General features: G+C 34.4%; 1 protein-coding gene across 1 annotated transcript; it reads left to right on the top strand.

Moving 5' to 3' along the window:
* Positions 1-1,513: 1,513 nt before the first annotated feature.
* Positions 1,514-13,522, top strand: slc28a1 (solute carrier family 28 member 1). Its single transcript, XM_051135330.1, has 18 exons — positions 1,514-1,682; positions 2,392-2,468; positions 2,548-2,618; positions 2,796-2,887; positions 2,979-3,168; positions 5,515-5,656; positions 5,899-6,012; positions 6,276-6,350; positions 6,429-6,509; positions 6,612-6,692; positions 6,848-6,973; positions 7,061-7,191; positions 7,278-7,446; positions 8,817-9,011; positions 9,110-9,191; positions 9,304-9,402; positions 9,659-9,764; positions 12,399-13,522. Exons 1-18 carry the CDS (start codon positions 1,679-1,681, stop codon positions 12,508-12,510), a joined length of 1,947 nt encoding a protein of 648 aa, XP_050991287.1. The 5' UTR covers positions 1,514-1,678; the 3' UTR covers positions 12,511-13,522.
* The last annotated feature ends 181 nt before the right edge of the window (positions 13,523-13,703 follow it).

Genomic DNA, 13,703 nt, shown 5'->3' with positions numbered 1-13,703 from the left:
ATAAAAACCCTTTACTTTTCAGTATGCACAAAGTTAAATCACAATACCTTAGGTTTGTGAAGTGGACACATAAAATGTGCAGGAAGGGTTTGGTTGATAGTGAATCATGACTGCTTGCTCTAACAAAGCACATAAAATGCTTTAATAAATACCTGCTAATGTGTTTTGTACACACTAGACCTTCAATAAAATGCAGTGATGCACATTGCGGTCTATTAAGCTTTGAGTCTGCGTCATCTTGCGTTAACTAAAAGGCATTAAGCACCATTTCATTTTATGAGTTCCCATGAACGCAGTCATAGATTCCACATACTGTCTGATGGTTGCATTTAATATATTAATTCTATGGAGTCCGGCATAACATACCATCATAAAATGTAAGTTTAGGGTCAGACAGCTGGTATATTTTACATGAATCTGAAAATGAAATAAAATCAAAATTGTAAAGTTGGACATTGTGCATTATCATATAGTAGCCTATACAAAGACAACCTTACAGAACGTCATGCATTTGAGTAAATGTACTAGCCAGTTAAATTCTGAAAAAAAAGTAATATAGGATTAATAGATTAGGCCTAAATGGAGATTAATAATTCTCCATATATTAATAAGAGTAGCATGTGAGATTGCTGCCAGGGTGTTCTGAATTCAAGCTTAAAACTGAATCATACTCTACAATGTGCAACAGTGGCATCTAGCGTCCTAATTGTGTAAGGCTTGTAGTTTTTACACGCTTTATTCTGTTTTAAATGATATCCACCTTTTTTTACCGTTTTTAAATTTTATGGGTCTGTCTTCCGGTGTCATCCGTGTCCAGTACAAAACAGCTCGTTTTGCTGCTTGATATTACAAATTGCTGTGTTTTACCGTATTATTTTAATGTAATATCTCAATCATGAACACACTGGTTTGTAGTGCAATTAGTTCTACCATTTACTGCACGTTATTCGTCTCGCTATTTACCGATAGCGGCTAATGAACCGGAAGTCTCGCACATATACTTCCTCACTAAAGAATAATTAGGTGGATAATTTGTGTTAAATATTGTATATGTAACTCTGTTGTTCTGTGACCAGTTGTCATTAAAGTATGACATAGTGTAGATATTTATAAAAACCAAAAGAGACGGGGCTCACTGATTAAAATAGTGTCCTGTGAATCCAACTGCTGTTTACAATACTGTCCAATTATTTAAAAGGACAAGCCTATATTGTGTTTTCAGCTATCAGGGTTTTATTGGTTATTATGCTTGATTTGGGCTAGCTTTGATTGATCATTGAGCCCTCGGTGTCTTATCAAATAGATAGTATGAATGATAATACTGGCTTCTCCTCTCAGGCACCTGTTTATCATGTGACTCTGCCTCTGGGACAGCAATAGAATTGCAGGTCCTTCATCACGTTACGTTTTTTATTCCTGATAGTTTGTTTCTTTCTACACTTTGTATCTTGTTGCCTCTGGAAATAAGGAGGAGCTTCATAGCAGTAAATGATAAGAAGATGCTGTTTCATGAGTACTCTGTGTAGTCATCCCTGACTAGTAATCTGATAGCAACATTTAAGTGTTTAAAATAAAAACACATTAGTACATAGTTAATTAATGATAAGACTTCAGAGCGGACAGAGTATATATCCCAGCTCAAGGTTCAAGACCCAGCAGTTGTCAAAGAGAACGCAGAATGAGTAAGCCATTTATTTACCTCTTTTTTCTTTAGAGATTAATTTAAACTGGTATTTGAACAAGTGCTTTTAAAAAAGAAGGTGTTGGTTTTGTATTTCTGCGTAACCCTTTAACTGTCACTCCCATTTTTGAACACAGACATAAAAATGCACTATCTAGACTTAAATTTTTATAATTCATGAATGAAAAGATTTTGTAATATGATTTTGATGTACATTTTTCCATGGTAATGCAATGTCTGATTTTAAAATGCCTTTCAAAGGATGAATTTTGAGATTTTAAGTTTTGAACTGATATATAATTTCTTATGATTTCTAAAGCGTGGAAGGGAAAAAGGAAACGAAGAATGTCTTTTGTGACTTAGGTCAGAACTCATGTTATGATGTAGATTTTTTTTAAGTTGCACTCTTGACATATATTAATCTATTACTTTTCCTACATAATTTGTAACAATAAAATATGGTAAAATATCTATTTAGGAGTCTTAGACGTTTCCAACGATGTATAGTTTGTCATGATTAGATTAGGATTTATTTGTAATATGGTGAAGTAAACTTAGGTGTCCCACAGAGTGGACGGTGACAGTTAAAGAGTTAATGATTGTTTGGTTGAAATGTGGAAACAGATTTTTTGAAACTTGCAGCTTGTAAGGAGCTGTTGGATCAAGGTTTATTATCGCTGGTAAAAAGTTTTTTGATACTTTCTTTACAGCAGACATAGACGATTTACAGTTGACGGACTTCTCGTTTGGGAAAGAACAAGGTTTGGACAATCCAACGTTTGTGAAGGTAGGCTTCAGAAAGTATGAGGAAGCTCTCTGAAGAGTTTAAAATCTTGATTGATTTTTTTTTTTTTTTCTATTCTCAGGATGATATATTTTCAGATGAACTGACTGTCAGTGACAAGGAGTCGGAGAAGGAGTCAAACTCATGCATGAGGTGTGATTGTGAAACTAATCTCTAAATATGATGTCACTGTTGCATTATTTGGAAATGGGATTCCTTTGAAATGACACGATTTCATCCAAATTAAGAAATATAGATAAATGTTGCAATTCTGTTGTTCAGACTTCACATGTGCAAGATCTTTACCTATTTATTTATTGTTCATCGCAGCAAAGCATGCTTACCCATCACAGCCACAGAGATCTTCTGCAAGACCCACTCCAAAATAATCAAGTACATTGTTTTGACAATACTTGCTGCAGGTAACATTTTAATCTATGATTGTTTAACACTATCCATCACTTCCCAAGTGGACAGTGTATATAATATATGTTTTTGTGTTTTAAATTGCAGGTTATTTGGCGTACTTCATTGCTGCATGTTATTTGAACTTCCAGAGGGCACTTGCTTTGGTTATCCTCACTTGTCTGGGGGTGTTTATCATTGTGTGTGAACTGGTGAACAAGTACAAGGGTGACAGCATAAGAAAGTTCCTCAAGCCTGCACAAAGATGTTTCAAATCCAATGTCAAATGGATAAAATGGTGGGTGTGACACTTTAATATACTACAGTTCAAAGGTTTATTATATATTTTTAAAGACATCTCATATGCTCACAAAAGCTGGACTTCATTTGATCAAAAATACAATAAAACAGCAATATTGTATTTCTGTTGTAATATGTTTACAAATGTAATTTATTCCTGTGATAACAAAGCTGATTTTTTAGTCTTAGTGTCAGATGGTCCTTCAGAGGTTATTCTCAAATGCTGACTTGATACTTAAGAAAAAAAGTTGTGTTGTGAAATTTAAATATTTTGTAACATCCTAAATGTCATTACTTCCTTTGTTTGAAAATAGGCTCATTGTTTAACTCCCCTAGAGTTAAACAGTTGAGTTTTACCGTTTTTGAATCCATTCAGCCGATCTCCGGGTCTGGCGGTAGCACTTTTAGCATAGTTTAGAATAGATCATTGAATCTGATTAGACCGATAGCATCTTGCTCAAAAATGACCATATATAATGACAATATTTTCCTATTTAAAACTTGACACTTCTGTAGTTACATTGTGCACTAAGACTGACGGAAAGTGAAAATGTGTTAATTTTTAGGCTGATATGACTTGGAACTATAGTCTCATTCCGGCGTAATAATCAAGGAACTTTGCTGTCGTACCATGGGTGCAGCAGGCACAATGATATTACGGTACGGCAGTAAAATTCCTTGATTATTATGCCGAAATGAGAGTATAGTTCCTAGCAATATCGACCTAGAGAATCGCAAATTTTCATTTTTCATTTTTTTCTTTGTACACGATGTAACTACAGAAAAGTCAAGTTTTAAACAGGAAAAATATAGAAAATCTTTGGTCATTTTTGAGCGAGATGCTAATGGTCTAATCAGATTCAATGATCTATGCTATGCTAAAAGTGCTATCGCCAGACCCGGAGATCGACTGAATGGATTCGAAAACGGTAAAACTCAACTGTTTTACTCTAGGGGAGTTGGAAAATGAGACTATTTTCGAAAAAAAAAAAAAAAAAGGAGTGTTCCTTTAAGATGATCAAAAATATTTAAATTAATAAATAACTAAAAATATGATTAATCTATTAAAATAAGTAAAATCTAATTAATAAATTAAAATGCTAAAAGCATGTAAAATCAAGCTGTAACTATTTCTAATAATTATTTCTATAAAACAATAACAATAATGAACTAAAAATATTTATACAACATTTCTTTCTGGTCCTCGAATCTGATTGGCTGAGAGGAGTGCGATATTCTAGTGATAACAGCACTCCAACTGTTTCAGCGATAGTATCACTCCGCTTGAGGCATTTCTCATATCTCATGTCACGGCGTACACCCAAGTCCACTATGATTTTATAAATAATACTGTTTTTGTGTCACAGAATGTAGTTATAAGAGTTTTTTAGGTAAGAATGTACTTGTTTAGACCTCAAATATGCGGTTTGTTTTCGGAGATGTGAGCTTCAGGGCGTCAGCGGCCATTCAGGACTCATTAACCTGTTGAGTGCAGCCTTACCTTGGCCAGTTTTTCTGGAATTTGCCACAGGCTCTGATGCCTCTATAGTGGTTAAACATGAGATATAATTAATTTTGGGTAAATCTAACAGGCAATGTTTGGTCTCTTATTGTAATTGTTAGAATGGTAAGGATCAGCGATCTCCATGTAAAACTGATCTTGCAGATCAAACTGTAAGTCATAGCAACTTTTATGAGGCTGTTGTTTATTAAATATTATTATTTAATAAACAATATTATATATAAATAATAGTAGTATTTAATAATAGTGTTGGGAAACGGTGTGTGTGTGTTCGTGATGGTAATTACATTGTTCCAAGAGGCTGTTTTTATAACTGAGTCAGCAGTAAAAGACTTTTATATTGAAACAGAAACAGGGTTATGAACAAGAAAGCTATTTTACTTTTAACATTGTAACACTTAGCCAGCACTGTCATCGGAAATGACCCTAAACAGATGAAAGGATAGTATGACAATGTTTTATTGTGTCCCCGTGCTAATGTACAGCTATATCGCACTGCATATATTTTTCTCTTCAGTAAATGTTTTTAATTGAAGAACAGTTCTTAAAAATTCTGAAATAATAAGAATGTGTTTATTTCAAAATATCAATACTTGAAGTTTCTGAAAATAAGAAAGTTTGAAAAAAAAAAAGAAAGGAAAAAAATTACAGCAGAAATATTGACAACATCTTACATCAGGGAACCTTTGAATATTGTAATGGACAACACGGGGCTCTCAAAAAGGTTGAGAACCACTGCTCCCAATATAATAAAATGGGCAATATGTGCTTACAGGAACCATAATTATACACATGTGTCATAGGTATCTCTATATGTTACAGGGTGTTCATCGTAATTGTGGTGGGACTGCTGGTGGCATGGCTGGCAGTCGACACACGAAAGCGCCCAGAGCAGCTCATCTCTTTTGGCGGTATCTGTGTATTCATTGTTGCCATATTTCTCTTCTCTGCACACCGAACTGCAGTGAGTGATACAACACACATTCCTCAGTACATGTTTTATTGAAGCTGCTTATCTCGGAATGTGTTTTGTAGACTTTGGATTTCATACAAACCTTATCAGAATGTTTATTGGAGATTAAACACCTATCATTTCCCAACAATAAAACACTTGTGGATGTTAAAGGCTTTTAACATTTGTTTAAAAAAATAGTTTAAATTAGTTTGGTTGTTAATAAAACATTTTTTGCGTTCAATTCTGATTAGGTGAGCTGGAGGACAGTCTTCTGGGGACTCGGTTTACAGTTTGCCCTTGGCTTGTTTATCATTAGGACAGATCCTGGTCTTGCAGCGTTCAAATGGCTTGGAAAGCAAGTTCAGGTATAATTTAAAGCATTATTATTATGATTTTTTAATACATTAGAAAAATGCAAAGCATTTGCACAGACATTTGAACACCTCTGTATAGTGTAATATCATACTTGAAAGATATCTCTCTAAAAGTTAATATGTTACAATCTGTGGTAACTTATTAAAACCAAACAACAATGAATGATTGTTTAAACTAAAAGAGAAGAAAAAACAATATGATATGAACGTCATGTTCTTCTTCATTTTTTTCTTTTTTTTTTTTTTTTTTTCAGATATTTCTGGATTACTCAAAAGCGGGTTCGTCATTCGTGTTTGGCAACCTCATTGACAACATATTTGCTTTCCAGGTTAGTAATGACACATACTTCACATGAAATGCATGAATGGGTTTATTTTTACTGTTGAATGTTTCTCAATACTCACAGGCTCTGCCTATAGTGATATTCTTCAGCAGTGTCATGTCAGTGCTGTACTACCTGGGTGTGATGCAATGGATCATCACAAAGGTAAAAGTAAAAAACATTCAGTCTAGTATTCATTTAACCTATGAAACTTTCAAGATATGTTGTTTGAATGGATGTATTAATAATGTATTTTTGTGTGCCAAGATTTCCTGGGTAATGCAGGTAACAATGGGAACCTCCTCTACAGAGACTCTCAGTGTGGCAGGAAACATATTTGTTGGTCAGGTAATATTCTTTCATCATTCCTATAATGTACGCAATTATTTAAAAATCTAATTTCTCAAATGTCTTAAAGCATTTCATGACAAAGATGGGCACCATCTTCTTATTGATGGCATCTTATTACTTTCATAATGCTGTAATGTTTTTATTTCTTATAGACAGAGGCACCGCTTTTGATTCGTCCTTATTTGAAGGACATGACCAAATCTGAGATTCATGCCGTCATGACTGGAGGATTTGCCACTATTGCAGGAAGTGTTATGGGTGCATTCATCTCATTTGGGGTACGACAACTTCATTTTGTTATAGAATTCTTCTATGAAAAGCTAAAATTATCCCTGGAAGGGATAATAATTATTTTCTCTACACAGATTGATGCCTCATCTCTGATTTCTGCATCTGTGATGGCTGCTCCATGTGCTTTAGCCATCTCCAAATTATCCTACCCTGAAATTGAAAAGAGCAAGTTCACATCTAAGAGTCAGATTAAAGTTGATAGCGGGTGGGTTTTAAAGTTTAGTCAAATATGCACTTTATATTTCTAAATATTGTATGTTTCATGCTAAACATTTGTGTGTGTGTATTCAGTGGTGAACAGAATGTCTTGGAAGCTGTCAGCGGTGGCGCATCTGCATCAATAGGGCTTGTGGCAAACATCGCTGCTAACTTGATTGCTTTCCTTGCCATTTTGGACTTCATAAATGCTGCTCTGAGATGGTTGGGAGGTATGGTTGGATACCCAGAGGTCACTTTTGAGGTGTGTATTACTCAATCCTGAGTAGGTTTTTTGATGTTTGAGATTATTACTATTACAGTTGAAGTCAAATGTTTGCATACACCTTGTAGAATGTTTATTATTTTACCAAAATAAGAGGGATCATACAAAATGCATGTTATTTTTTATTTAGTACTGACCTGAATAAGATATTTCACATAAAAGGCATTTACATATAGTCCACAAGAAAGAATGTTCAAAAGTTTACATATGTTTGATTCTTAACACTGTGTTGTTACCTGAATGATCCACAACTGTGTTTTTTTTTTAGTGATAGTTGTTCATGAGTCCCTTGTTTGTCCTAAACAGTTAAACTGCCTGCTGTTCTTCAGAAAAAAACTCTCAGGTCCCACAAATTCTTTTTCAGCATTTTTTCTGTATTTTAACCCTTTCCAACAATGACTGTATGATTTTGAGATTCATATTTTTTACACTGAGAACAACTGAGGGACTCATATGCAACTATTACAGAAGGTTCAAATGCTCACTGATGCTCCAGAAGGAAACATAATTTATTAAGAGGCAGGGTGAAAACTTTTGAATTTAAAGATCAGGGTAAATTGAACTAGTTTTGTCTTCTGTAGCTTCTGAGAGGCAGTACTTAATAAAAAATATGATATTTAAGCAAAATAAGAAAAATGTACACATCTTCATTCTGTTCAAAAGTTTTTACCCCCTGGCTCTTAATGCATTGTTTTTCCTACTGAAGCATCGGTGAGCATTTGAACCTTCTGTAATAGTTGCATATGAGTCCCTCAGTTGTCCTCAGTGTGAAAAGATGGATCTCAAAATCATACAGTCATTGTTGGAAAGGGTTCAAATACACACGCACACACACAAAAATGCTGAAAAACCAAAGAATTTGTGGGACCTGAAGGATTTTACTGAAGAACAGTGGGCAGTTTAACTTTTCAGGACAAATAAAGGAACATGACCAACTACCACAAAAAAAACAAAAAAAACAACAACAACAACAAAAAAAAAACATTCAGGTAACAAGAATTAAGTGTATGTAAACTTTTGAATCTTATATGTGAAATATCTTTTTCAGGTCAGTACTAAATAAAAAATAACATGCATTTTGGTAAAATAATTAACATTTAACAGATTCGGTAAGGTGTATGTTCACAAATCTTCTTCACAAAACACTTCTATTTTTGTGGAATCTGGAATACATTACTTCAGGATTCTTTTATGAACAAAAGGTTCTAGAATGGAAAGTGAATACAAAGTCTTACAGCCCCAAACCTTTGAACGGTTATATACTTACATGTTATGTCAAGAGTCATAATCATTATTCTACAAATCTTTATCAAAGTGTTTTAAAAGAGTCATTACCTTCAACTCCTCAGCTGATCTGCTCCTACGTGTTTATGCCGGTGGCCTTCATGATGGGAATTCCATACGAGGAGTCTTTTACAGTGGCTGAACTTATTGGCACTAAACTCTTCCTCAATGAGTTTATAGCCTACGAGAAGCTGTCTGAGCTCAAGAACAACAGACTTAATGGTGTTTTAGAAGATGGAATAGATAAAAATTGGATCTCAGTAAGTATTTATGTAATATCTCATCAAATTATGTATAAATACGTGGTTAATAAACAGTCAAATGCAGTTTATCAGAAACATTATCTAACTACTTGCAGGTTCGATCAGAAATCATCTGCACCTATGCACTGTGTGGCTTTGCTAATTTCAGCTCTCTTGGTATCGTGATTGGAGGCCTGTGTGAGTATCTGTTCAAAACACTTGTTTGCGTAATTGATTTATTGCTAACAGTGTATGACTTCTTATCACCGTTATTCAATATCTTTATTTTTTTATTATTATTATTCTACAGCCTCTATTTGTCCAGAAAAGAAGAGTGTCATATCTAAGTTAGTGCTCAGAGCCTTGTTCACAGGCACATGTGTTTCCCTGGTCAATGCCTGTATTGCAGGTAAGCAGTCAGTAATTATTATAATCTTTATTAAAAACTTTAGTAAGACACATCAAACCAACATCACAGCTTTATCACCACATGCCATTAGGTTAGGAAGCCTCTGTAGGAAGCCTTGATCAAAAACAGAACTGAACTGTTCAAACCTAAAACCTTTAATCTAATATCAGATACTGGCACTACTATGCCACAGCCCCCTCATCTGGTGGTTTTTATTAAGCACAGTCTGGTATTGAGTTCTTTGATCTACCTGTAGGTTTGCTTTTCGTCCCTCCGTTGGACTGTGTGGAACTGTTTAGAAATGGAGTCTTCAATACCACTACACCCAACATTGACACTTGCTGTTTTGATCTTTTTGAAAGGTGAGGAAAGAGAATATTTTTGCGTTGCAGTTTTCTAAAAGCACTCTGGACTGAAATGTTTAGTCTAGGAATAGTTGACCCAAAAATGAAACTTTGCTGAGAATTTACTCATCATTTGGCTGTCCAGATGTAGACGAGATTGAGATCAGAACAGATTTGGAAAAATTTAGTGTTACATCACTTGTTCACCAATGGATCCTCTGGAGTGAATGGGTGCCGTCAGAATGAGAGTCCAAACAGCTGATAAAAACAATAATCCACAAGTAATCCATGTGACTCCAGTCCATCAATTGATGTCTGAAGTGAAAAGCTGTGTGTTTGTAATAAACAAATCACATTGGAGCACAGATTGTTTTATTCAGGAGAGAAATATGCACAGATCAAACACCATTTAGAAGCCACAACAGTCCTATGTTGGTGGATTTTGGACTGAAGTTGTTTAGATTACTTGTGAATGACTGTCATGTTTTTATCAGTTGTTTGGACTCTCATTATGATGCCACCCATTCACTGCAGAGCATCCATATAAAGGATTACACTTATTATTGCACAATAAAAATTTCCTGATAATTTACTCACCCCCATGAAGATGTTCATCCAGGAAGAAAACATTCCAGGATTTTTCTCAATATAGTGGACTTCTGCAGGTCGAAGGTTCAAATTGCTGTTTGAGTGCAACTTCAAAGGGCTCTACACGATCCCAGATGAGGAATAAGTGTCTTTTCTAGTGAAGCGATAAGTCATTTTCTAAGAAAAATACAAATTTATATATATTTTTAATCACAAATGCTTGTCTCGCACTAGCTGGACTGCACGCATTACGTAATCAGGTCACGTGTGATGTAGGCAGAAGTACCATACCAGTACGAACGTGCAAAGGAAGTCAAACACCCTTTACCAAAAAAAAGGTAAAACAATGATGTCGGACAATTTTGAAGTTGGAAAAGAAAATGAGATTGCACAGATGAAGACCTGAGCGTGTGTGGCTTTTCCAACGTGATTACGTATGCGTGAAGACGTGCATGCGCATCGTGTAGCTAATGCAAGATGAGCATTTGTGTTTAAAAAGTATTAAAATTTAGATATTTGTTTTTAAAAATGGCCAATTGTTTTGCTAGAGAAGACCATTATTCTTCACCTGGCATCGTGTAAAGCCCTTTGAATCTGCACTGAAACTGTAATTTGGACCTTCAACCCGTTGGGAACCACAGAAGTCCACTAAATGGAGAAAAATCCTGGAATGAGAAGTTCACTTACAGAAGTTATGTTTTTTGTGGTAAACATTTCAGGATTTGTCTCCATATAGTGGACTTTAGTGGTGCCCGCAAGTTTGAACTTCCAAAATGTAGTTTAAATGCAGTTTAAAGGCTGGGATGGTTTAGAGCCCTTTGAAGCTGCGTTCAAACTGCATTTTGGAAGTTCAAACTTGCGGGTCTACTATATGGAGAAAAATCCTGAAATGTTTACCTCAAAAAACATAATTTCTTTACAACTGAAAGGAGAAGTCTGCTTCCAGAACAACAATTTACAGATAATGTACTCACCCCCTTGTCATCCAAGATGTTCATGTCTTTCTTTCTACAGTCGTAAAGAAACTGTGTTTTTTGAAAAACATTTCAGGATTTTTCTCCATATAATGGACTGGTATGGTGCCCCGATTTTGAACTTGCAGTTTAAATGCAGCTTCAAACGATCTCAAATGCGGTTGTAAATGATCCCAACCAAGGAAGAAGGGTCTTATCTAGCGAAACAATCGGTTATTTACATTAAAAAAAAACTATTTAAATACATTTTAATCTCAAACGCTCATCTTGTCTTGCTCTCCCTAACTTCTGTGTACTCTGGTTCAAGACAGTTAGGGTATGTCGAAAAACTCCAATCATATTTTCTCCCGCAACTTCAGAAATCATTTCAAAATCATCCTACATTGCTGCAGAAGTTCCGACCCAGTCTTTGCAAAGTGAACATGCAAAAAAGATCAAACACCCTTAACAAAAAAGGTAAAACAGCGATATAGGACGATTTTGAAGTTGAGGGAGAAAATATGATTGGTTTTTCTACATAGCCTAACTGTCTTGAGTCAGAATACACAGAGTTCAGGGAGAGCAAGACAAGACGAGCATTTGACATTAAAAAGTTTATAAATTGTATTATTTTTATGAAAATAATCAATCATTTAAGACCCTTCTTCCTCAGCTGGGATCATTTACAACTGCGTTTGGGATCGTTTGAAGCCGCATTTAAACGCCATTTTTTAGGTGGTTCAAACTCGGGGCACCATAGCAGTCCATTATATGGAGAAATATCCCAAAATGTTTTTCTCAAAAAACATAATTTCTTCATGACTGAAGAAAGAAAGACATGAACATCTTGGATGACAAGAGGGTGAGTACATTATCTGTAAATTGTTGTTCTGGAAGTGGACTTCTCCTTTAATTTCTTAATTTCGACTAAAGAAAGAAGACATGAACATCTTAAATGACATGGAAGATGATTATCAGGAAATTTTAAGGCCTTCAAGGCAGCCTAAATGTTTTGGGTGAACTATTTCTTTAATCTGGGAAATATTTAGTCAGATTATATCTAATCTAATCTAATTTTTTGTGTTTTTTTTTGTTTTTTTTTTGTTTGCAGCACTATCAACAATGGAACCGTTTCTTTCGAGGGCTCCTGGACTGAAGTGAAAAATGCAACAATTTATTTTGCAAACTGTTGTGGTCTCTTTCAGGAACCTGTTTGCATGTAGTTAGCTAATGCTACAACCGTGCAAGAAAATGCCTCTAAACTAAATATAATGACATTATTTATTAAATTCACACATTTTGTTATACACTACCAGTCAAAAGATTTTTAATGTTTTTTAATGATTTTTCTTCTGCTCACCAAGCCTGTATTTATTTGATTCAAAATACCTCAAAAGCAGTAATATCGTGAAATATTTTACTATTTAAAATAACTGCTTTCTATTTGAATATATTTTAAAATGTAATTAATTCCTGTGATCAAAGCTTAATTTTCAATATCATTACGCCAGTCTTCAGTGTCACATGATCCTTCAGAAATCATGTGACACTTCAAGAAACAGTTTTTATTATTATCATCAATATTTAAAACGGTTGAGATTTTTCATTCTTTGATCAATAGAAAGATCCAAAGATCAGCATTTATCTGTAATAAAAAGCTTTTGAAACATTATACACTATACCATTCAAAAGCTTGGAGTCAGTATAGAAATTAATACTTTTATTTAGCAAGAATGCTTTGAATTGATCAAAAGTGATGTTAAAGGCATTTATAATGTTAAAAAATGTCTATTTCAGAATGCTGTTCTTCTAAACTTTCTATTCATCAAAAAACCCTGAAATAATTCTACTCAGCTGTTTTCAACATAATAATAATACTAAATGTCTTTGAGCAGCAAATCAGAATATTAGAATGATTTCTGAAGGATCATGTGACTGAAGTAATGATGCTAAAAATTCAGCTTTGAAATCACAGGAATAAATTAAAATATTTTCAAATAGAAAATAGTTATTTCAAATAGCAAAAACTTACTGTTCAAAACATTTGACTGGTAGTGTATGAACTGTGTGTGCAGAGTATATTTGATTTTATTTGGTCATTTAGCTATTCGTACATAATTCCTTTAAAGATGTAGCACAATTCATGTGCAAGTATTTTTATATGTAAATGCTGTAAATGTTATTCAATTTTGTTGTTCTGTTTTATATAAATGCTATAATCATTTTTGGAATTTACTTCCAATGACATGGCAGATATCAAGACTTTGTGCTGTGCACTGTATCATTCTGACAGTTATGCTGGAATTGCAGTGAAAATGCTGACTACTGCGTTACAGGAGTGAAGCCAACCAGTAAGGGGCCAAAGGGTTCTTTGGTCAGGCAGGATAAGTTTTTAAGATATGAAGCACTAGACCAG

Source organism: Labeo rohita, chromosome 18 (assembly GCF_022985175.1).
Source record: "Labeo rohita strain BAU-BD-2019 chromosome 18, IGBB_LRoh.1.0, whole genome shotgun sequence".
NCBI lineage: Eukaryota > Metazoa > Chordata > Actinopteri > Cypriniformes > Cyprinidae > Labeo > Labeo rohita.
Note: the sequence above shows the minus strand (reverse complement) of the source record. Positions and strands in the feature narration are given on the sequence as shown.

What these genes read in the sequence shown, in the direction of transcription:
- slc28a1 (XM_051135330.1), top strand. An exon ending in CAGATTAAAGTTGATAGCGG is followed by an intron (nt 7,192 to 7,277) that starts GTGGGTTTTAAA and finishes GTGTGTATTCAG; the next exon opens with TGGTGAACAGAATGTCTTGG. An exon ending in TATCGTGATTGGAGGCCTGT is followed by an intron (nt 9,192 to 9,303) that starts GTGAGTATCTGT and finishes ATTATTCTACAG; the next exon opens with CCTCTATTTGTCCAGAAAAG.